Raw genomic sequence first — 25,137 nt, forward strand, 5'->3', positions numbered from 1 at the left:
AATGTTATCAATCTCAACCGTTTATATTTTCCAGTGATGTCTCATGGTATGGTGGGGAAATCAGGTCCAAAAAGTCACTTTCCCGAGCACTTCTTCTATAATGGGCAAATATGTATGGAAGGTTTAGTTGAAATCAAAAGGGGTGCTAGAGTTGTGATGGGTGCTCTGATGTATGAAGCCAGAGACTCTATGTCCGGTTCATGCAGTTATTTGCAAGTGCACATTTTTGCATTAGTGCGGCATAAACATTTTAATATTATTGGTCCACGGGACTGCGATAATTTTTCTAGGGAAACCGGAAGGAGTTGGTCGGGAAGTCCGGGGATACCGGTTACCGGTATTCAATTCTACCACTGACAGGACTTTTCACTTACAAACCTGCTGCTCTATAGGTTGGTCAAATTCCCAGCTTTTCCTGAAATCCCGGTTGGAATATTCCTGGAATCAGGACAGAATAAGTAGGAAATCTGGGAATCCTCCTACTGGGAATTCTGATAAACCTGGACATTTTTGGGAACGTTACTGGAATTTTGCAACTTTACTAATGTTTCCACTCATCTCAACAACTTACCATTTTCCTAGTTTAGTAAACCCAGCCCTAGGCAACAGCAGTGACTAGGGTCTGGTAGATATGACGGACTCTTTTGGTAACTTTGAGAGAGAAAACAATTCTGGGGTGAGTCCTGCCAGAATGTCGCGATTCGAAACTAAAGTTTGCAGGCCAAACCTTTTGCGGTGGTTTTAGTGAAGGTAGTTGATGCGAACTAGACACTTTCAAAATGCACTCATTAAAAATAACCTCCGTAATCTCCATCTTGCTAGCTACTGTTTTGTGTTGGGATGTGGGTAAGTGGGTACAGTGACGTCGTTCCTCTATGCCAAACTGACGTTTTATTACAGTACATGCTGACGTGTATGCTGGAAGATTGGAAACATAGTGGGAGGCGACCCATCTGCCTAGGGAGACTACTCTTCTCCTAATTTGAAAGGGATCTATTTGAGGAGAGGTCTTAGGATGTACCCCCAGTATGTTGACTGTTGACCCTCTGTGTCACAGGAGAAGGAGAAGGCACACGAGGGGGCGCGGCCCATGAGGGCCATCTTCCTGTCGGACGGGAACGTGTTCACCACAGGCTTCAGCCGTATGAGTGAGAGACAGCTAGCCCTGTGGAACCCGGTGGGTCACCTCACCATCACTACTCCTGGGCTTCGTCCCAAATGACACTGTATTCCCTTTATAGTGGACTACTTTTGACCAGGGCCCATAGGGGCACTATATAGGGAATAGGGTGGCATTTGGGACGCAGCCCTGATTTTAAAGATTTTATTGCACTGCTCAGTAACTGACTGTCGACGTTTCATTTACAGCAAGCCATGGATGAGGCGATCTCAGTGCATGAGATGGACACCAGCAATGGAGTTCTCTTGCCCTTCTATGACCCAGACACCAATGTGGTTTACCTGTGTGGTAAGGTGAGTGGAGTTTTTCCGGCAAATATTACATACACATCCATTTGATCTGCTGTGCATGTAACTTAGAACAAGTCTTTGATCCATGAAGTTAGGCATGATGAAGTGTTAGTCGTGAAGGCATTACTAAAACGTTGTACTGTACCAAACACTAAAAGGCTGTGATCTTGTTTCTGTGGTTTGTAGGGTGACAGCAGCATTCGCTACTTTGAGATCACAGACGAAGCCCCATTTGTCCACTACCTCAGCACCTTCACCACCAAGGAGCCTCAGAGGGGAATGGGATACATGCCCAAGAGAGGCCTGGACGTCAACAAGTGTGAGATTGCCAGGTACGGCTCGCTGGATAAGGAAATGGATCAGCCATTTTAGGGCTGCTCATCTGATTATTATGCTTTGATGGGCACACCCCTGATTCATTTCAGCAAGGTCTAGTTGATTAGATGAAGCAGGTGTTTTGGTGCTTGGCTGGGTCTATGATGAGGGTCTAAGAGGAAGACATGACTTGTGATGTGAAGCTATTGGCCAGCTATGTCCACCAGGGGGCAGCACAGAACCAGATGTTGAAGGGGTGCTCTCTCATCTGTGTTTACGTCAGGCCCTGCCAATCAGAATCATGTACCATGCCTTTATACAGCTCCATGTTTACTGAGGCTGCCCTGAGAGTATTGCCAGTGTCATGGAAGTAGAAGTGCATTGGGCTGGGCTGCAGTGTGTGAAAGGATATTAGACAGTAGGTCTGTTATGTGATGTTGTGGATAATATGCTTCTTTGTACTTCTATGTTGACAGGTTTTATAAACTGCACGAAAGGAAGTGTGAACCGATCATCATGACTGTGCCAAGAAAGGTGAGCTTCTTCCTTCTGATCTATCGACACTCAATATACGAATGATTTCAACAATCAATGCCACATTTAACTCGCTCTGTTTTGAGGCCAGGCTCTATTATATGCATTTGGTCCAGTGTTCTCTAACAGCCGTCTCTCTACCCCTCTTTCTCTCTCCCTGCAGTCTGACCTGTTCCAGGACGACCTGTATCCAGACACGGCAGGACCAGACTGTGCCATTGAGGCGGAGGATTGGTTCGAGGGGAGGAACGGCGAGCCCATCCTCATTTCCCTGAAGAACGGTTACGTCCCTGGCAAGAACCGCGACCTCAAGGTGGTCAAGAAGAACATCCTGGACAACAAGCTGAGCAAGAATGCGGAGAACACGGGCACAGTCAACAAGTCTGCCTCATCCACTCCATCCATAGTGAGTTCTGCTGTCTCTCTTTCTCTCTTGGGAGGACTCTGCCTGGGTTGTATGCTAGAGACCGTTACATTCTCTTGTGTGCATACAATTCAGTGAACAGAGTAGTACTATCCAGATGCCAGGATATTCTTCTGTATGTGTCATTTGTGATTTGAGTGAAAGTTGACACCAGGCTGGATCAGTATACCAACACTACAGTATGTATCTACATCTGTATGATTACAGTTGTTTCTCAGGACTAGTCTGATGATCACCAGGCCTACCCCGTCCTTCACCACTGAAACGTAGTCATTAATGGCCTTTAGTTCAGCCCTGGCCTTGGCACATTGCAGCTAGGGCCATGGAACATGGAAGGCTCTATTTTAACAAACCTAATGCCAGTGGTGGAAAAAATACCCAATTGTCATACTTGAGTAAAAGTACCTTAATAGGAAATGACTCAAGTGAAAGTAAATGAGAACTTGTTCTCAACTAGCCTACCTGGTTAAATAAAGGTGAAAAAATAAAAAGTCTAAGTCACCCAGTAAAAACTACTTGAGTAATTCCTTTTTAAGCAAACCAGATGGCACAATAGTTTTTTAAATTTGTGGCTAGCCAGGGGCACACTCCAACCCTCAGATCATTCTGAATCAAAGCATTTGTGTTCAGTGTGTCCTCCGGTAGTAGAGATGACCAGGGATGTTCTCTTGGTAAGGGTGTGAATTGGACCTTTTCTGTCCTGCTAAGCATTCAAAATGTAACGAGTACTTTTGGGTGTCAGGGAAAATGTATGGAGTAAAAAGTACATCATTTCTAAGAATGTAGTGAAGTAAAAGTAATGTACTAAAGTAAAAATATTTGTAATTACTACGTAAGTACTTTGACCATTGCATTAGGCAGTGGTGTAATCTAAGCGCTGGGCGGTAGCACTATAGGTCCGGGGGTGTTAGAAATATTTTAGCTGTTTTCACAAGCACAATTATTGGCGTTGGCGCGAAAGGGCTGGGTTTTGATGAATAAACAAGTTACAGATGTGTCGAGGCTTGACCCCCTCACTGGCAAATCAGAACGTGCTCCATGGTTAAATAGTGCGGTTGCTTCACGTTGGGTATTTACGTTTTTTTATGTATTGCCTTGGACTCAACTCAAATTATAATGTTAGTCCTTTTATAGTTTATTTTGTTTCTGTAAGCTGTTTAACGATGTAGACCTATCCCATCTTTGCTAAATATGTTAAATTGAACCTGTTTGCAGTCCACATTGTTCTAAGTAATTGCGTAGCTTCAATGTGGAAATAAATGCATAGACTAGTGTAAATTGCATTATGGCTGAGCATGGACATGCCAAATGTTGTCAATAAGCAAGATTTAAATTCACTAAAAAGAGCAAATAATTTGAATCAAATTCTAAACAAAATGAAACAACTTGTTTTTAAATGGGCTATGTCTAAATACACTAACAGGAACATGACCATGGGAAGCAATAATATTAAAACAACAGACTATGGAGGGTTTTACACACATCCAAACTTTTCACAGCAGCTGGACAAAGATCCTATATAAAGAGAGAGAATGTCCACTCATCTTGTTTACTGCTCCCCAATAGGCCTGTTTTATGAACGTGATCAGAACCGACTTGGAGGTCAGATCACATTCACACATCTCCAGAAGTTGCATTGCAAGCGCGCCACAGACGTTGTCACCATAATTCCAGGAAGGTGGTGTTGTAATTACATTTTATGAAAAACAATCGATACATTTATTTTTTGAACAACAATGAATAAATGTAAGATGTAGTGATGTCATAAAATTGCCAGGATGAACAAGACAGACATTGCTGTTGAACCTGCCTTCACTATAGTAGGCCTAAGGGAGGGCTTGGGTTTTTGAACATATTTCATGATGGGCATGGACACAGCCTACATCATGGAGGGGACCGGCATGGCAAAAATAATGTGGGCCTGCCCACAATGCAAAGATAAAAAGGAATGTCAGCTCACTGTTTTATTCTTATCAAACTTGATATTTTAATAAAGCTTTGGTGACTAAGATTTATTTCCAAGTGGTCTCAGGAGCCAAACCCTTTTATCGACAGTCTTGACTTTTTCGCGATTGCATTGTGCAGACAAAGAAAAAGCCTTCATTGAGAGGGGAGGCTATGCTTGGTTTATAATCAAATAAAACAAAATGTTTTAAACATGTTTGTTTCTTTTATGTTTCTACATACGAAGTAAACAGGCACCAAAAGTACATTAAGCTACTCTTGTTCCATGTTCATATGGGCAGTGTGCGTCACGGCTGGATAGGATGCGTTTCCACTGTCACATTTCATGACATAACCAACTGCATTACCGCTAAAACCAGCTTTTGGTTGGTCCTAAATATCCTTATCAGCGCTGCCTGAAATTAGTACTTTGGATAATTTCTACCCCATCCATCTGAGTGCAAGCAAGCTGATAGAAGACCAGTAAATTGCTGAACATGGCTTTAGGGCTGGAAAGTGCCAGTTTTTACATGACAAAATTGCAAACTAATGTGCGTTTGACACTAGCGCTGCCTTAACGCCAGATGAAAATAAACTCTACGGGCTCCTTGTTGGCAGGGTGTGATTTTAGAAGGGGGCGGCTGCCTGACTTCATAAGGTGGATACTAGAAGTCTGCCCCCCTCCCCCCTGCCCAGAGGCAGTGCTCTGGGCACTTTGCCTCTGGGCGTCCTGCCCTACCTCATCCACAACACAGCCGTCCGCGTGGGACCCAGCCCTGGCCTCAGCTTCTATCTGCAGCTCTGGCCTGTAATCATAGCAGACTGGGTAGGCACGCCATGTTAACCCCCAGGGTGCCACAGGGTACTAGAGCCCTGCCTGCAGCATAACCTGCCTGCAGCATAGCCTGCCTGCAGAGCAGCCGGCAGGGATAGACTCTGATGTGAGGATTTAGAAAGGATCTGGGGAAATTCAGTAGATATTAAGTGTATGTCTGTTTTTAGATGACACTGTACCAAACCTAATCGGCGGGGGGTTTAGGGGGACTGGCACAAACCTCTCCAGAAAGGGTATCTTATGTCTTGCTCCTGTCTCTGTATTCCTCAGAAAAACGAAGGCAAGCTGGAAGAGATCTTGAAAGAAATCAAATCCCTCAAGGACCTGGTCAGCAGTCAGGAGAAGCGAATCATCCAACTCGAGGAGCAGATGTCCAAGATCGCCATTTAAGGACCCTCCACTCGCCCCGCCACAATTCAGGACGATCCGTTGGCTGGGAGGTGGGCGGGACACGTCACTGGCAATCTAGATGACAGTGTTCCGCCTGAAACCTGCCTAGTAACGATCCCAAGCAACATTCCGAGATTAACTTTTTTATTAGCCAGCCCCTAACCCTCAGATAAAACAGATGAAATATGGCAAACCATTCCATTCCTTTTAATAAGTGGCAGTTTTGTTTGTATGAAAATTCTTACATATTCCTTTTAAGATTGTGACCAAGAAAATTCCAATGTGAACAGTTCCTATTTGGGTAAACCAAAATGTTTTTATATGTAGGTATCAGTATTTTGTCTCCCCCATACCCCAACTTTTTATCTTGCCAAATTTTTAAGGAGTTTTGTTTACACACCTCCTTGACAGTATATATTTTTTCTTTTGTTTTCACTTTGTTTTCTGGGAAGATTCAAAATCCGAACTATAAGGGACAATGCAATAAGCTGGTAATGCAAGGAGAGGGATTTCAACAATCAAATACTGTAAAAGACATCAATGAGAAACTGACTGACAGACCAAACACAATTGATCCTGATGTATCATAGAGCTTTTAGATATCAAAGACAGCAGAAGTACTGAGGTATACAAGTGGTGACATGATTCATGCTGTAAGTGTTGTGTGAAGGTTCCTTTTTGTCCCCTGGAACTCAACCCTAACCTCTCCTCCCCTCTTAGTGGACTACATTGTAACGGGACCACTGTCTGTACACTTGCTACCATCTCCTGACCAGAGTTAATGCATGCCATAGATATTCTACTCAAGAGAAATTCTCCACTGGTCATTCTATCTTTGATCTCTAGCTTGTCTTACTAAGCAAGCAGCAAACAAAGTCCTTTCATATCATTTGATACCTTCTATAACGTGTGTATGCATCTATCACAGTAAACAACTTGAACAACGTTTTCATCATCTCCATCTATTTTGTGTCACAGGAACAGAAAGGGTATTAGTGAACTAGATGAAAATGACAGGTTAGAAGTCACCTGTACTTCTCGTAGCCTTAGATTTCACCTTAAACTGGTTTCTTGTTTTGGAGTTTACAATGCACACGCCCCAATCCAAAAATCCTTTTCAATCATTTAGGTGACCACTGCGATCAACAACGTTAGTTCCAGTCTTACGAAACAGAAATTTGTCATAGTTTGCCACTGTTTATGTCAGTATGTGTCTCCCCCCCCCCCCCCCCCCCCCCCCCCCCTCTGGCCCTGTGACACCGATGGTATGTATGTACTGTAAGCTCTGCACTGTAAGTCAGTGCTACTGACTCATGACATGCAGTCACCTGGGGTGCTTCTCTTGTACGGGTTCTTGTGGCAATGACCTGTGTGCTGCCCAGAGAAGGACCAATGGAATTGTGGGTTATGTCGCTGGTTAACATTTTCCACAGGCTTTTAGTAGTATATCAGACCTTGTTCTGCATCTGAGGTGTTTGTGTCGTTTGTGCAGTCATAAACCCCCATGTTGAACCCATGCCCTTGTGTTCAGGGTCCCACTAGGGTGCCCACTATTCACCATCTCATTGGCTCATATCCATACAGCCGACCAGAGTGTGAGTGACGGGTGCGTCTGAAACTAAAACAATTTGATCCTGCTTTGAACCTCTGTTGGTTGACAACGGTCGACAAGATGTAACGTGGGGAGGCAAGGCTTTCAGGATGTGCGAATGTGCCTCGTATTACTTTGGTCTCGTTGGAGGTTTTTTTTTGGATATTAAATGGATTCGCCGTAGGATGTGACCAAGGTTCTGGCCTATGATAAAAGAATTAGATGGTGTGGTGATGATGCTAGTAATTTAAATACTGTCCGTTTTAGCCTTGCTTCCTTCTCCGGCTCTCCCGTTGCAGATATCCCACTATGTACTTCCTTAGCAGAATTTTAAATAGCTACCCTTAAATACGCTGTCACATCACTAGAGAATCAGAGGAACAAGGAGTCGTTTGGATCATCTGAATATTTGATGGTGTTGCCAACTACGATAATACAGTAGTTCTGTTGTCATGCTATTTTCGTTGTTTGTTTTCCAGACAGGGTGGGTTAAGGTTCAATGTTAGCCTTTTTAAAGTTTGTTACCACTGAATAGATCAGAAAGTGCCGTAAAGGTGTGCACAGGAAGTGCTTTTGGATGACAGGGTTTGAGAATGGTGTGAGTTATTTAGCAGGATAGGGAGTGAATGGGCTGCCTGAGTGGCTAGAAAGGCATAGAAAGCACTGAGAAATGTACGTTTTCATCAATCCATCTTGGAATCCAAGTATCTAAGATTATAACCATGGATGCAATTGGACACAGAATATGCACCATCTGGTGTTCTGGAATATTTTATTGGGGTTGAGAATGACTCCAAGGTGTTCGACTGTGCTGTAGAGATATGGATTGGTCAGGACCAGGGGAGGTTGTCTTGGGCCTTGTGTCCTGTATGTACATCAGTGCTTCTCCTGAGCCTCCTTGGACCACTCAAGGCAGTGAGCTGTGATGTTTGGAATATTAGTGAATAGCGATTGAAAGGGACACTGTAGGTTGGCGAAGAATGTGGAGATGTATGTGATGTTTTGAAATAAAGGCCTAGAATATGATTGAAAGCTTTGTAAATAACATGACCATGTAATTGTATTTTTCTTTGTACTTTTTCTTATTCATTTGTTTTGTTTTTGAGCTGAAAGAGGTTTTTTGTTTGGTTATGGTGGGTTTTAAATGTTACCTCTTGTCTGCGTTCCCTGCCCTTGCCATAATGCATCATGACAGAACAGAATCTCCGTTCTGTCACAGGTATTATAGATACAAAAAGAGCTAAATGAATTACAGAATGAAAAACAAACAAGAATTCAGCCTCTTGTGGAGGTCTGTTCAACATTGTTAATTTTTCCTGCTTCAAGTATCAACAACTCATTGATTATCAGAAAAATTAATAAAGAAATGAAAATAAGTTTGTCATCTGGTGTCGAGTTAATGAGTGATGCAGAGGACTGCAAAAAACAAACATGACTTGGCCATCTTCAAACAAGCAATATCTGAGATATGCCAAGGTATTTAGTGTTTTCTCTCAGACTTGTTATTCTTTATCAGATTCTTGCTTTCATTGTCTGAAACCTATGTATGAAGCCATACCCCCATTCCTCATTTGTCAATGTTAAAACAAAAAAAAGTTTAGTTACTACAGTCTCCACTTATTGATTTCTTTGGTTTTGTCTGAAATGCTGAGGGAACATTGCAACATCACTGATGATTGACATATGGTTGTATCAGAGGATTATTTCAGTCACTGATATTCTTTAAGGAAATGGATCTCTTTACAGAGGCTCAAGTGTTGTAATGTTGATGAGCAACACAAGCTTAAATATGAAGCAAATGCATACTGCATTATTGCAAGTATTGGGTAATTGTGCTTGGCAGTAATATATTACAGAACAACAAGTTAATCACTTTCTCACAACATGGTTTGAATTGGGCACATCTATGCCTCTTAAAGTTTGGTGCTTGTGATGAATGTCTGTGTGCAAGGAAGCAGTTGTACAACTGTCTCTATTTGCTGTTTCACTTTACAGATTTCCACTGTGTTTCCCCCAAGGCCTGGGAGATGTCCAGCTCATGTTTTACTGCTGCTTCTCTCAAGCAAGGCTGTCTCAAAATGTCTACCTACCTAGCCACAGGGAGGTAGCAACCCATAGACCCCAGGAGTCAAACCGGTCCGAGCTACCACATCAAACAACGCCCCTCGTAGCCCTCACCAAAGACCGGCCAGAAAACATAAGAGGTCTCCGTTACCCAGCAAACAATGAGAACTGAAACCTTTGAGACGCACCATGACTGAGATCGCCCACACCACTGTGAGCGGTAAACGAACCCCCATCCCAACAGCCCTGCGTCCTACCCTACCACTGCCATCAACTCCTCCACAGAACGGATGTCAAAATCCTCCAGGACATCCATGGACTGGTAGGTCTCAGTGCCTGATCACCATCGCTGTGCTGGCTGCTGTAATGACATTGTTCATTGTCAACACCGTCATTCTCCTGACCAAGCTGAGGGGCAGCAGGTACAGACACGGGCCAGCGGCTACAGGGACAGAGCACAGAGATGGTGTGCAATGGTCCACACCAGTACTACTGATTGAGGCCAGGGCAGATCCAGACGTCCCGAAAGCAACGTAACCCTGATGTCCAGCAGAGGACGGCGACAACCTCACTCTCAACAGATCCATCCCAGACCTTGACGGAGGCTTGTAACACTTTAGTCAAACTCACAATGTATAACACACTAGAGCTTTGAGTCTGTCAACTACATAGCAAATGTTTTGTTCTCATACAGAAAAAGCATTAACTTTCAGCATTACTCTGAGAAATAAAAATCTCACTATGGCCAAGCATGTGTACACCTGACCTTTCCTGTACTTACTGAATAAAACCTTCAAAAAAATAAGTCAATAGGGGGAGGAAAAAAAGATCTGTCAAACTGAGTCATTCAACCTATGATTTCAAATCTTATGGCAAGGCTGAGCCACGAGGTGCTCCGAACAGCCGTGGGCAGAACAAAAGCCCTGCAGCGCCAGCAGGGATGTGAGTTCTGAGGCGCGTGTTTATAGCAGACCATAAAGTTTATATGTTAGGTTTGTATGTGTGATATGATGAAAGACGGGCCCTCTGCCTGTGAGCTGGTCCTGAAGGCCGTGTGGAAACGGGCTGTAATCTGGAGCACGTAATTAGAGGACTCCGTGGGAGGCAGAGAAACCTAGGGACTCGCCCTGTGGAGAACTAAAATACCCACTAACCTTCAAAATGTACAAAGAATAAGTGTTATTTTCCATTTTAGAGAATACTGATTCAACTATGAGTAAAGGTAAGGGGAAGTGTTTTATTTTCATATTTGATAAAGTCCTGCTTTAGTCCTGTACTAACATGTACAACACTTCAGCTGAATTTTGTATTTGACCTCATTGCTCAACTTTCACGATTGCCACATGAACCAGTGAATCAGGAATTGTGAATAATTAGAAGTACCAATTTGTAGTGGACAAAGATGTCCCAGTCCCCATCATCAATATCTCCCATCATATGTAATGTTTAGGAGCAGGCAAGGACAATACATACAGTTTGGCAGCCCCTAACTGTCCCGCTTTTCTAGACTGACCAAAGCATGTGAGCATCCACCAAGGTCCCTCTGCAAGGAGAGGAGGATTTGGGGGAGGTAGCAGGAGAAGATGGAAATGTAGAGGGATGGACATCTTTCTGCAATCAGCAGGCTTTTGTTTTTTAGAACTGGAGAAATAACTTTCAGTATACTTCAAGTTATAGGAGAAGGGTGGAAACTTGGATGCTCTCTTTTTCCCTCAATTTCCTTCTCTGCTCTCTCTCTCTTGCGCTCCCTCTCCCCTTCTCTGCTGTTAGAATCCCAGTACCATTCAGTCCAGGGGAGACGCCAGCCAGACATACAATCTGTAAGTACTGACCTTTTACATTTTTGTTCAGTTTAATCAAGGTTAGAACATGTATAACAAGAATCAAGTTGTTTTGATTGCTGTAGACTGATTGCTGTAGACTGTATAGTCAACTTAAGGTTTAGAGACTGACAAGAAGGAGATGTTTTCTTTTTGGGGAAATTGCATTTACATGCCTTTTCGTTTGTCATCTACGAACAGTTGTGGACTTCCTTTTTAAGTGAAGACATCAGAAAATGTTTTGAGAGAAGTGTAGCGTTAACATGATAAACATAAAATCCCTCATTGATATATATATATATATATATATATATATATATATATATATATATATATATATATATATATATATATATATATATATATATATATATATATATATATATATATATATATATCAAAGTTAGAGAAGTCAAGACCTGGAGCGAATAGAACCTTTAACGAGATGTTATGGAGCATGTCACAGAGAGCTGGTCTTAATAATTACAGGGGAAAAAGTCAATCACCCAAGTGATTGGTAACCCTAGCTGTCTCCCAGCACAGACCTGCACCTTAGTGACTATTAGCACGTAGAGACGACCTGCACCCTAGAGATGATATATACATCCACACATCCGACCCTTACATACAAGCACACAGTCAACTCTGCTGTTCTATTATATACTATGTATTCAACTGCGCGACCAAGATACGACCCACTTTATAGTTGTAAATACAGTCATAATTGGCATAGCACATTCAGTATCTATTATCCTATTGTATCTATACTGTATATCATACCGTGTACATAAAAGGCTATTACTAAAACACTACCTCTTCTATTACTTGTTATTTTGTATTTAACTCTTATTATTGATATTGATTATTGATCTGCAATGATGGAACTAGCACACAAGCATTTAATTCGCCGCACCTTTTATACCTGCTGTAAACTGTGTACATGACCAATACAGTTTTATTTGTGGTGCTTGTAGGTGAAGATGGATAGAGGAATTCAGGATGATTCTCTGTAAATGGTCTTTCAGTGGAAGGCCTACAGTGATTATAGAAATGATGACCAACCAGGAGACTATTCCTGAAGATGTAATTATGGCTGGTTAAAACCATGGTCCAGTCAGAGTGCATATGGCTCTGTAGCCACCCTGACTGCACATGCATGGGTGGGGAGATCAAGATAACCATCCATTTTAGTATGACTGTAGTTTACAGTACATGCATATTCATGACCACAAATTCAGACATGGGCACAGCATTTACAGGAAGGATTTACAAGTGGCTGATTAGAAGACAGTCATCCTCATGAGTGAGTAGTAATTACAGTACATGTATTTCCAGACACAGTGAAGGTGCTGGGTCACAGATTTGAGTTCAGCTCCGTTCTATGCCTTTTTAAACACTTCAATAGTTGATTTTCAAGTCTCTAAATATCCTTATTATAATTTCACCAGAGCTAGAGAGAGGGTGAGAGTGGCAGAAAGACATTACGTTTAGAGAGAGCTTGGACTGCGAGGTAATGTTGAGGCTGAATTTGAACTGCATTAGATGCTTTAGACACTTTGATTCTTTGTCTGTAGAGCATACTGTAAGTCCACCCGTTCCTAAGGCAGACTGAATGCAGGCTTATGAGCAGAAATAACCCATCAGGTCCTTGCCCGTAACCTGTCGTTAGCCTGCTGCAGCCCAGTGTAAATATAGAGGCCACAGTCACAAGTCTCCCACGCCTCCCTGCTCCCTGTGGCATATATAGCTTCCTCCCCTCTTTGGTGTGGTGGATGGGTGGCCTCCCTTCTCTATGCAAATTAAAACCTCAACCAAACTGAGGGACTCCACCCCAAATAAGTAATGACTGCAGACAGTTAAAATAGATGTAGTACAAGATGTGAAATGGGAGAAATATTGTGGATATTCTGGCCCTTCTTTGGACACTGTGTTAACAAATCTCCAGATGAGCTTCAATGCCATACAACACTTCAATGGCCTCCAACTGCTCTTAAATGCAAGTAAAACTAAATGCATGCTCTTCAACCGATCGCTGCCCTTCTAGCGTCACTACTCTGGACGGTTCTGACTTAGAATATGTGGACAACTACAAATACCTAGGTGTCTGGTTAGACTGTAAACTCTCCTTCCAGACTCACATTAAGCATCTCCAATCCAAAATGAAATCTAGAATTGGCTTCCAATTTCGCAAAACAAAGCCTCCTTCACTCATGCTGCTAAACATACCCTCGTAAAACTGACTATCCTACCGATCCTTGACTTCGGCGATGTCATTTACAAAATAGCCTCCAACACTCTACTCAGCAAATTGGATGTAGTCTAATCAGTTTGTCACCAAAGCCCCATATACTATCCACCACTGCGACCTGTATGCTCTCGTTGGCTGGCCCTCGCTTCATATTCATCGCCAAACACACTGGCTCCAGGTCAGCTATAAGTCTTTGCTAAGTAAAGCTCCGCCTTATCTCAGCTCACTGGCCACCATAGCAACACCCATCCATAGCACGCGCTCCAGCAGGTATATTTCACTGGTCATCCCCAAAGCTAACTCCTCCTTTGGCTGCCTTTCCTTCCAGTTCTCTGCTGCCAATGTCTGGAACGAATTGCAAAAATCACTGAAGCTGGAGACTTCTATCTCCCTCACTAACTTTAAGCATCAGCTGTCAGAGCAGCTTACAGATCATTGCACCTGTACACAGCCCATCTGTAAATAGCCCATCCAACTACCTTATCCCCATATTGTTATTTATTTTTTGGCTCCTTTGCACCCCAGTATCTCTACTTGCACATCATCTTCTGCACATCTCACTCCAGTGTTAATGTTAAATTGTAATTATTTCGCCACTATAACCTATTTATTGCCTTACCTCCCTAATCTCACTACATTTGCACACACTGTATATATATTTTTTCTATTGTGTTATTGACTGTATGTTTGTTTATCCCATGTGTAACTCTGTGTTGTTTGTGTCGCACTGCTTTGCTTTATCTCGGCCAGGTCACAGTTGTAAATGAGAACTTGTTCTCAACTGGCTGACCTGGTTAAATAAAGGTGGAATAAAATAAATAAATAAAAAAGATTCATCTGGTCATTGGGAAAATCCGCAACACCAGAGCTGTTTCCACTTTGTTCTGAGTTATGACACAAAATCCCTCATCACACTGTATCAGACCATTTGATGACTGTTTCTTCATACTAATACTAGAAACCCAACTGCCCCTGCATTCTTAGTAGAGAGGAAAGGAGGCGTGTTGTAGGCCTACAGTAGCTGCTGTAATACAGATACAGAAAATGAAAGCCTATCTTCTTCAAATCAGCCCAAATATTCATTAATTTGACATCAAAACATTTCTAAACCATTTGCAATTTTGAGAAATGTTCTATTGAAAGTCTCCCTCTTGTCTTTACAGGATTCTGAAGGAAAGATGAGGCACCACTTGATTCTTCACCTGTCATGTGTGAGTCTGGTTATGCTCTGGGGCCATGGCTGTGCCAGACATGTGCCAATGGTCTACAGCATTTCCATGGATGGCAGTGGTGACGGAGGGGAGCCAGATCTTATATTCCCCGTTGATAGCCCCCACCACCCTGTCTCCCCCACCGTCGATGTCGCCCCCACCGTCGATGTCGGCCCCGTTGATGTCTCCCCTGTCTCCCCCACCACTACCCTAGCCCCCACCCGGGTCAGCACCATCACCAACACCATCACCACCACCATGATCCGCCTCAAGGACTTTATGGTCACCCGTGTGGTGAACTTCCTCCAGGATAATATGCTGATCATCATCGTGGTCACCTCCCTCCTAATTGTCACGATCTTCATCATCTGCTGTGCTGCTACCATGAGCCAAAAGCGCAAGTTGGAGGCCTACAAACCCCCTGCCAACTCACCCAGCAAGTCCATGGACCACACGGCGGAAGGAGTCAAATCCTCCAGTGAGGTCCAGAGTAGGGTGTGTGGCGGGCCTGACTCAGCCAGGAGGGTCCAGATCCAGGGAACCCCCAAGAATCTGCGCACCCCTTCTGCTGCGCTGGTGGGAGAAAAGGTGGGCAAGGAGCCCAAACCGAAGGAGGTCCAGAAAGTGAAGGATGTAGAGGAGAAGGAGACGCGAAGAGTGGAGCCTAAGCACAAAGGGCAGAAGACTGAGGAGGTGCAGCAATGTTCCAGCCCCAGCACCAGCCAGCCTATGGTCTGCACCTGCCACCTGAGGAAGGCCAACCATTAAGTATAGGTTGGGGCTCCAACCATGTAAACTAGCAAAAAAAGGGAGAGAAACCTTTTCTTGTGCGGAGGGAACTCCCTGGGTACGTCCGCTGCTGTGTGCCAAACTTGTATGTGGAATCTGACCTTGTGGATACCTTTTAGCATACAGATACTGTACAATTAGGTCTAAAGAGCATACTATCAGGCCTTAAAAACATAAGGAATTTCAGCCCTGACTGTCCTTTTTGATATATCTGATAAATTAAATTATATTTCAAGTATTATTCTATACTTGTTGTAGAAAACAGTCATTGTGAAATATGAGATTTGTTCATCAATTGATAGCTTTCAAAGGGACATATCAAAACATATACCAAGACAGTGTTTATAGGATGTTTGCATGTTATTACTGTTGGGAAATTGTACTGCTCAGCTAAGCTTAACTAAAGAGATGACAGAAAAAAGAAAGTTATCTTCTGTGAACGAGAGAAAGCCAAGCTTATTTCTGTTTGCTAACTCTATGGTGATAACCCGGCCAGTTGATTTCAACACAGTAAATGATTGATGTGAGAAAATGTATTTTCTTTTAGCAATGGACTTCTTTTTCTCTTTTACTTCATTAGAAATGTTACAATTATATACGTCACACTGGGTGCTTTGTGGATTAATATTGACGAGAATTTGCTAATGCTATATGGATAGACGGTAGAGCTGCTTTTGTTTTTGTATTACATTATCTATTTTTTCCGAACATCAAAACAACTGTGATTTGCAGGTGCGACTATATGGTTACAAAGGTCAGTGCAAGTTTTTATTAAAAATGGACTTACATTACTCAAGTAAATGAAAATCCCCAATTTATCCTGAATCCCTTTAAGGATTGTTTTACAGTGACCCTCAGTTGTGCTGTACATTATGGTCATTTTGTTTGGTAATGGATCTTATTTTATTTTTGTCCAGCTTCAATAGAGATTTTGTTGATATATTTGTTTTTCTGGAAATTGTAAGTGTAAAAGACTTGCATTGAGTGTGAGATTTCACCATGTTCATTAAGTGTTTCAAAAACATACCCTGAACAAAAATCTAAACGCAACCTCTAAAGTGTTAGTCCCATGTTTCATAAACTGAAATAAAAAATCCCTGAAATTTTCCATACGCACAAAAAAGCTTATTTCTCTCATATATTGTACACACATTTTTCACATCCCTGTTAGTGAGCATTTCTCTTTTGCCAAGCTAATCCATCTATCTGACAGGTGTGGCATATCAAGAACCTTAAATAAATGGCCACTTTAAAAGGTACAATTTTGTCACAACACAATGCCACAGATGTCTCAAGTTTTGAGGGAGTGTGAAATTGGCATGCTGACTGCAGGAATGTCCACCAGAGCTGTTGCCAGATAATTTAATGTTCATTTCTCTACCATAAGCTGCCTCTAATGTCGTTTTAGAGAATTTGGCAATACGTTCAACTGGCCTCACAACCGCAGACTACGTGTAACCACGGCAGCCCAGGACCTCCACATCCGGCTTCTTCTCCTGGGAATCATCTGAGGGGAGGTGGAGGGGGTGCTGAGGAGTATTTCTGTCTGTAATAAAGCCCTTTTGTGGGGAAAAACTCATTCTGCTTGGCTGGGCCTGGCTCCCTAGTAGGTGGCTGCCAAGTGGGTCGGCCTATACATTCCAAGGCCCACCCATGGCTGTACCCCTGCCCAGTCATGTGAAATCCATAGATCAAGGCCTAATTTATTTATTTCAATTGACTGATTTTCTTATATGAATTAAAGTAAAAGATTTTTAATTGTTGCATGTTGTGTATATATTTTTGTTCAGTATGAATTGCCATATGGAGTTTGGCCATCTCTGAATGGTAGTGTTGGAAAGTGTGGTCACAGGATGTGTAAAAACAGCCTTGGAAGAAAGGGACGAAGCATACTGCATGTACATTAAATACAACTTTGGAGCTCCTCATTTTCATTTCTTTCTACCCAAGAATATGTTTGAAGAAAAGCTGCCTGGTTTTTGTCTGTTCTCAAATTTCAAAAAGCAAAAGGACAATTATAGTGACATGCACATCACTGCATGTACTTTGTCTGCATTGACAGATGTGCCTACAGTTGTATGTTTATGTTCATATTATATATATACTCTAAATATTTCAGCGACAAACTTTGAAATACTCTGTCCACTCACACATTACATGGGAAATGTGCCCATAGTGTCACCTGTATATCCACATTGGTGATTTGCCAGTTCAAGGAGGCTTGCACCACCATGTAATGTCATGCCCAAACACAAAGCCAGTGAAAGGGACCAGAGCCTTGATGTCTTGCCCTCTAGCTTCCTTACAAGATTCAATCAATATTTCAACAGCTGTCAATCCAACTACATTATGTACTTTGCATTGAAACGGAACATGAGTGTATTTGAATACAAGACACTGATTTGTACACACAAGCTCATATCAAGTCAGATCACTTCTACTGTAAATGATTTTGTACCAGGGATTCTTAAAGATAGGCAAATGCTGCCCTCCTGTGAATGTTTTAAGTACTGTAAGCACCGGCTGTTTACATTGCCAGACAGAACATAGTTAAAACGTAAAGATAAAGTATCAATTTCCATCTTTATTTGAACAGAACATAGTTAAAACAGAGAAAGAATCGATTACCATCTGAAACGTTTGTGATTTAATGATCATAAAATATCCTACCACAGAAAGGGGGTGAATGATTGACAAATACCAATTTGTTTTCAAAGTGAAAAATGGAAGTTTGATCCCAGTTATTCAGAGCCAAGTTACCAAAGAGCAAACATCAAAGATGATGGCAGAACAGCCCAAAAGCAAGTGCAAACCTTGTAGAGCCTGAAATATGAGCCCCGAGGGAGCCTCGCACCAGGGTCAGATTCCCTCTTTTTCAACAAGGTGCTAAATAATTTAGCAATATACTACTCCTGCACTCTCACTCTTTCTACCGGGAGAACAGAAGGCACACAGCCACAGGACATGACCACCCAAAGTGTCTCAGTCTGTCTTGGCTTCATTTAGTGCAGCTTCTCAGAGTGGCAGGATGCTGGAGGATGTCCTATGACCTGGATGTTAATCGTAGAGGGGATGCTACCTGAGGGAGGTCTGCTCCTGAACAAGACAATTGCTGTGTTTCTATTTTCATGGTTCTACCTCTCTTATGTTATTATGAGACTTCAGTGTTGTTTCTCTGCCCTTGAAAATGAATTTGGAGGACGAAGAGAATAAAAAACAGGTAATAGAGCATCTTAAGGGCATCGTCAAACTTTGATGGGCGGCTGCTTGAAATTCTCAAAGACGGTGGTGTCTGGAGAGCCAGTCACACAATGGATCGATCATAGCTGTCTTGGCTGGCCAACTTCTTGGGAAGAGCAGATGAAACATAGCCTTGGAAGAATGGTAAATAATGGTTTATTGAGTACAGTAGTAGTTACAGGTTGTGTACCTGAATTTAAGACTATTTCTTAGAGATTTACAATGACAATGGTCACACTGAAAAATGTGACAATAGCGCATGTTCTTTATTTTGCCTTTGTTTAAATCAGGTCACTGAGAACACATTCTCTTTTACTATAACCTTATTTGGCTTTTACTATATCAACATATCTTATCTTTTAAAAAATCCAAGCTTCATACAACTGGAATGACAGCTCGGAATAGTCTGACTCCCCTTCCTTATAATTATATCCATCCAAATGATATCTGCCTCTGAAATTGCCTTAGGCTATGTCTCTAACACACACACACAGTTGTCTTTGTTATTAAATGCAGTGCATGCTGCAGTAGTTTTTATCCAAATGATTTAGTAGTCATTAGTAGGTAGATTGCAGCTGGTGCTTGTCTCCACGTTGCCTTGTCCTTTCTCCTCCCTCTCCTTCTCTTCCCCCACTCCTCCTTATGAGCCATGCCGTGGCGCCTCTATGGTCTCATACTGCTGTGTGTCTGCTGCTGTCCTCGCCCAGGGCTGATGGTCTTCTTTGAGTCCCTGGGCCTGACGTCCCTGCCCATCTCCATCTCTCTCAACACATCTGTCCTCTCTGTGGCCTGGAACCAGCTCTGTATTGTGGACCACCTACTCTGGGCTGCAGGAGCTCCGCCTCAGCCACAGGATGAGTGTGACATCCTGTACCGGTGGCTACTTAATGGAAGGCTAAAGATGGCCACTGACCTGGTGTATGCTGAGCCAGCACATCTCACACATTGCATGCTCCTCACCTTATCTGTCATGTCTATCTGTCCACGGGTCCTGAAGCCTAATGAGAAAGTTTCTCACCTCAGCTTCACCACAAAGCCAGAGACAGAGCTGGATACCTCCACAGTGGAAACCACACTGCCTATACGCATACATCACTCCCTATACTCATCCATCAAAAGGGATTTTGGAAGTCTCTCTGGTTCATGAAAGCAAGCATTAAAGGGAATCTTCAATGTAAAGAGCCTCACTCAACCACCATACCTTCACGAAGATGCCCCTCAGTCTCGCTTTCTATCTGACCAATACACATTAGAGGACCTAAGCTATGAAGAGTGCTTTTTTTCTGAATTCAACACCATCTGTAGCCCCACTCAAGGAGCCTTACACCACGTTTTTACCCATTAAGGAGCCCAGGTTGTTACAGGCCAATACTCCCCTGGTAACTCAAGCACTGTAGAGTCAACAAGTTTCACAAACCAGGGTGGCTCCTCACCTTCACCTTCACCCACTCCCAGAACCCTCACTCTGCAGGGCTCCTCATCAGTCATAGGCCTGTTGGCTGTGTTGTGTGTGCTGGTGCGTCTCCTCATGCTAGCAGTGCTGCTGGTCCTGAAAAATATACTTGCCCATTACCAAAGCGTGGCCCCACCTCAGCAATCATGAGAGCAAAATATTCTAAAAACCTTTTGTTTATCAGATTATTTTAACTGGTACTGTAACACACAACTTAATGGCCTTTAGGTTTCAGTGTCCGTCCTGACACTGGAAGGTTGGGAGTTCATTTCCCAGCCAAGTCATACCAAAGATTGTAATGGGACTGGTGCATCTCTGCTTGACACTCAGCATTAAGGAGATAGAGGCCCTGCGATAGACCAGCGTCCTGTCTAGGGGGTGTACTTGTACATCAACCTACCTCGTAGGCTCCTGCTCCTATGAGCCATTCCGACTCGTGCATGGCTAAATACTTACTGTAAGGGATTTACAAAATATCAACAGCAGGGACAACTTTTCCCCCTGAGTGACGAAGAAGAACATACACTAACATATACCAGTATTTATATTTGTATTCAATTTGTGCAACGGCACTATTATCAGCAGTGCAATTGCTCAAATGTAACTGTACCTCAGTTGTCTAGTTGTGTGTAACTTCCCACAGGGACCATGGTCCTGTCTCTATACAACCAGCGAGCCAACTAAACAAAAAACTTGAATGCTAAAAGATACAATTAACATAATTAAATAAATAATTTGATAAATGTCCACTTCTCATCTATTAATTTATAAAGTTTAAAATGTCTTTGTTGGCAGTTGAAAAAAACAAATATGATTGATTTATTCCATTTGGTTCAACATTTAGGATTATCATTCGAGAATCGCTATTCATAGGCCTATTAAACTGCCAACAAAAACAATCTTAAACATCTGCCATAAAAACATAAAACAGTACAAACACTCTCCAGCAGTTGTATTTGTGATATACAATGAGTGTACAAAACATTAGGAACACCTTCCTAGTATTGAGTTGCACCCCCTTTTGCCCTTTGAACAGCTTCATTTTGTCGGGGGAGGGACTACAAGATGTCGAAAGCGTTCCACAGAGATACTGGCCCATGTTGACTCCAATGCTTCCCACAGTTGTGTCAAGTTGGCTGGATGTCCTTTGGGTGGTGGACCATTCTTGATAAACACGGGAAACTGCTGAGCGAGAAAAACCCAGCAGCGTTGCAGTTCTTGACACACTCAAACCGGTGCGCCTTCAGAGCTTTTTGTTTGATGCATGCAATGTCTGAAGGTGAATCTGGCCATAATCTTGAAGCCTAGTCAAGAGATTATGGGACACAACCCTGAAGTATGACGTAGGAATGTGTCACTTTCATAGGGTATTATTATTATGGGTTGAAGTAGCCTATTGGGCATATTGCCGCGTTCAAGTCAACTTGGAACTCGGAAACTCAGAATGTTCGGCTTGGAATCTCAGGCGTGGAAGATCTGGCATGCATCAGCAACGCCTGGGCAGAGGATCACAACCATGATGTGGTTCTATTTCAATTACTTGTTCGGTCTCTCACTATGGGTAATGCCTGGTAGGGGGTGGAGTCTAGGAAGATCCAATCACACAACGTCTGCCATAGACAGACCGGAGCAATGGCCAAAAGTGGACCACTCCACTTCCCATATAATGGGCCGTAGTCCGCTCCTATCTTCACTTCTTTCATTTTCCTCACGGATTCGATTAAGATCCACTACTCTCCTCAGCATCGACTTGGACCCCCACTTTTTGGACACCCATTCAAATTAGTGGATTCGGCTCAGCCGCAAAGTGGTAGGCCACACAAGCTCACAGAACGGGAATGCTGAGTGCTGAAAATCATCTGTCCTCGGTTGCAGCACTCACAACCGAGTTCTAAACTGCCTCTGGAAGCAACGTCAGCACAATAACTGTTCGTCGGGAGCTTCATGAAATGGGATTCCATGGCCGAGCAGCTGCACACAAGCCTAAGATCACCATGCGCAATGCCAAGCGTCGGTGTAAAGTGGTGTAAAGCTCGCCGCCATTGTACTCTGGAGCAGTGGAAACGCGTTCTCTGGAGTGATGAATCACACTTCACCATCTGGCAGTCTGACGGACGAATCTGGGTTTGGCGGATGCCAGGAGAACGCTACCTGCCCCAATGCATAGTGCAAACTGTAAAGTTAGGTGGAGGAGGAATAATGGTCTGGGGCTGTTTTTCATGGTTGGGGCAAGGCCACTTAGTTCCAGTGAAGGGAAATCTTAATGGTACAGCATACAATGACATTCTGGAAGATTCTGTGCTTCCAACTTTGTGGCAACAGTTTGGGGAAGGCCCTTACCAGTTTCAGCAAGACAATGCCCCCATGCAAAAAGTGAGGTCCATAAAAAATTGTTTGTCGAGATCAGTGTGGAAGAACATGACTGGCTTGCACATAGCCCTGACCTCAACCCCATTGAAAATCTTTGGGATGAATTGGAATGCCGACTGCGAGCCAAGCCTAATCGCCCAACATCAGTACCCGACCTCATTAATGCTCTTGTGGCTGAATGGAAGCAAGTCCCCGCAGCAATGTTCCAACACCTAGTTGAAAGCCTTCCCAGAATAGTGGAGGATGTTATAGCAGCTAAGGGGGGACCAACTTCATATTAATACCCATGATTTTGGAATGAGATGTTCGACGAGCAGGTGTCCACATGTTGGAGTGGTGCTGGAGATGATGACCATTTTTTTAAATGACCATTTAAGCACACTGTCTTGAGGCTCAACCTCTACAGAGTGGATTTCCCCCCTCCCAGAACATCAACCTCCTAAAACGAGAACGGCAACAAGGGAATCCTGGGGGAGTGAGGAATACCTCAGGTGTGGAGCACATCCTCGGAGGTACGAGCCAGAGTTTATCCTACTAGGATCCACTAGGCTCGTATAACCTTTTCAGGCTGGTCACTATTTCTCCGTCCCCTTGGTTAAATATCCTGGAGTGTCAATTCCACTCTATCCTACGGTAGAAGGTTTTTGGCTGCACTAACAACCCGCAACCGCTAGGGCGTTTTCGCTCCCTTCATCTAACAGATGGACTCCAAGACTGTCAGATGCAGCAGGCACTCTTCACCTGTTCCGCTAAGTTTTAGTGAAAGCCACTGTTGGGCACCATGCTTAGAGTGTTGTTTCTCACAACCAGCGTCCCGGGTTTGTCTCCTTGTCCTGCCGTCCGCTACATGGATACCAATATGACGTGTTCCGATGGTCCCATAGCCACCATCTTGCATGTGCTTCCAAGGGTTATGCCGCCGTAACAGATCTTCTGCTCTTTTCCTCTGCTACTGTGCTACTGCCTAGCTGTCATCAGCCGGTTAATTTGGGTGCAGGAGCAATACAACAAGAGTACACTCCGTCTAATAAAATTGCTCTAAGGAGAAATTGCGTTCCACAAGCCTATAATCGGCAGGTTTATGAGTACGCCTTGGCAACTACTGTTACTCAGGGATCTGCTGACCCATGTGAACTGAGAGATTTTTCATCCCCGTCCGGACTTGGTGGTCTTTTGGGGCTGGCCAATGAGAGGATAAATCTTAATGAGACAGGCCTACCGCTGAAAGATGTGGAGACTATTCAGAACGCTAAAGCTCCAGCCACACGCTCACAATACAACAATAAGTGGCGTGTATTTGCAACACAGTGCAATCAGAAACAGATAATTCCCTTTCTTTGCTTCGTTCCAGAGGTACTTTGCTTTCTCCTGGACCTTTTTGACAAGGGAAAAGCTTTTTTCCACTATATAGGTGCATTTAGCTGTCATCTCTGCCTGCCATATATAGGCTTCAACAATACAGTGAACAATACAGTGGGGAAGAAACCCCTGATCTGTTTTTTTATCAAGGGCACACATCACCTAGGTACAGTGCATTCGGAAAGTATTCGGACCCCTTCACTTTTTCTACATTTTGTTACGTTACAGCCTTATTCTAAAATTGATTAAATAATGTTTTCCCCTGCTCAATCTACACACCATAACGATTAGACATTTTTGCAAATGTATTAAATATAAAAAAACAGATACCTTATTTAAGTATTCAGACCCTTTGCTTTAAGACTCGAAATTGAGCTCAGGTGCATCCTGTTTCCATTGATCATCCTTGAGACTTTTCTACAACTTGATTGGAGTCCATCTGTGGTAAAATCAATTGATTGGGCATGATTTGGAAAGGCACACACCTGTCTTTATAAGGTTTATAAGATGACAGTGCATGTCAGAGCAAAAACCAAGCCATGAGGTTGAAGGAATTATCCGTAGAGCTCTGAGACAGGATTGTGTCGAGGTGCAGATATGGGGAATGGTACTAAAATAAATTATGCAGCATTGAAGGTCCCCAAGAACACAGTGACCTCCAACATTCTTAAATGAAAGAAGTTTGGAACCACCAAGACTCTTCCTAGAGCTGGCCACCCGGCCAAACTGAGCAATCGGGGGAAAGGGACAACCATCTCTGCAGCACTCCACCAATCAGGCCTTTAAGGTAGAGTGGCCAGACGGAAGCCACTCCTCAGCCCGCTTGGATTTTGCCAAAAGGCACATAAAGACTCTCACACCATAAGAAATAAGATGCTGTGGTCTGATGAAACCAAGATTGAACTCTTTGGCCTGAATGCCAAGCGTCACGTCTGGAAGAAACCTGGCACCATCCCTACGGGAAAGCATGGTGGTGGCAGCATCATGCTGTGGGGATGTTTTTCAGCGGCAGGGACTGGGAGACGAAAGATGAACGAAGCAAAGTACAGAGAGGCGAAGGTTCACTTTCCAACAGGACAA

At 43.2% G+C, this 25,137-nt stretch overlaps 2 protein-coding genes across 3 annotated transcripts in view; both read left to right on the forward strand.

Annotated features, from left to right (window-relative positions):
- LOC115164426 (coronin-1C-A) overlaps nucleotides 1–8,879 on the forward strand; it is a 65,588-nt gene extending 56,709 nt beyond the window's left edge. For both annotated transcript variants that reach the window (XM_029716881.1, XM_029716882.1), the window contains exons 6-11: nucleotides 1,058–1,177; nucleotides 1,369–1,473; nucleotides 1,657–1,802; nucleotides 2,262–2,319; nucleotides 2,483–2,725; nucleotides 5,793–8,879. In XM_029716881.1, the coding sequence (XP_029572741.1) occupies nucleotides 1,058–1,177; nucleotides 1,369–1,473; nucleotides 1,657–1,802; nucleotides 2,262–2,319; nucleotides 2,483–2,725; nucleotides 5,793–5,912 (792 nt within the window). In that variant the 3' untranslated portion in view covers nucleotides 5,913–8,879. The remainder of the gene's footprint in view (nucleotides 1–1,057; nucleotides 1,178–1,368; nucleotides 1,474–1,656; nucleotides 1,803–2,261; nucleotides 2,320–2,482; nucleotides 2,726–5,792) is intronic.
- A 1,876-nt stretch (nucleotides 8,880–10,755) lies between these two features.
- LOC115164429 (uncharacterized) lies at nucleotides 10,756–16,743 on the forward strand. Its single transcript, XM_029716883.1, has 2 exons — nucleotides 10,756–11,387; nucleotides 14,799–16,743. Exon 2 carries the CDS (start codon nucleotides 14,814–14,816, stop codon nucleotides 15,612–15,614), a length of 801 nt encoding a protein of 266 aa, XP_029572743.1. The 5' UTR covers nucleotides 10,756–11,387; nucleotides 14,799–14,813; the 3' UTR covers nucleotides 15,615–16,743.
- Nucleotides 16,744–25,137: the final 8,394 nt, after the last annotated feature.

Source organism: Salmo trutta, chromosome 27, assembly GCF_901001165.1.
Source record: "Salmo trutta chromosome 27, fSalTru1.1, whole genome shotgun sequence".
Classification (NCBI taxonomy): domain Eukaryota; kingdom Metazoa; phylum Chordata; class Actinopteri; order Salmoniformes; family Salmonidae; genus Salmo; species Salmo trutta.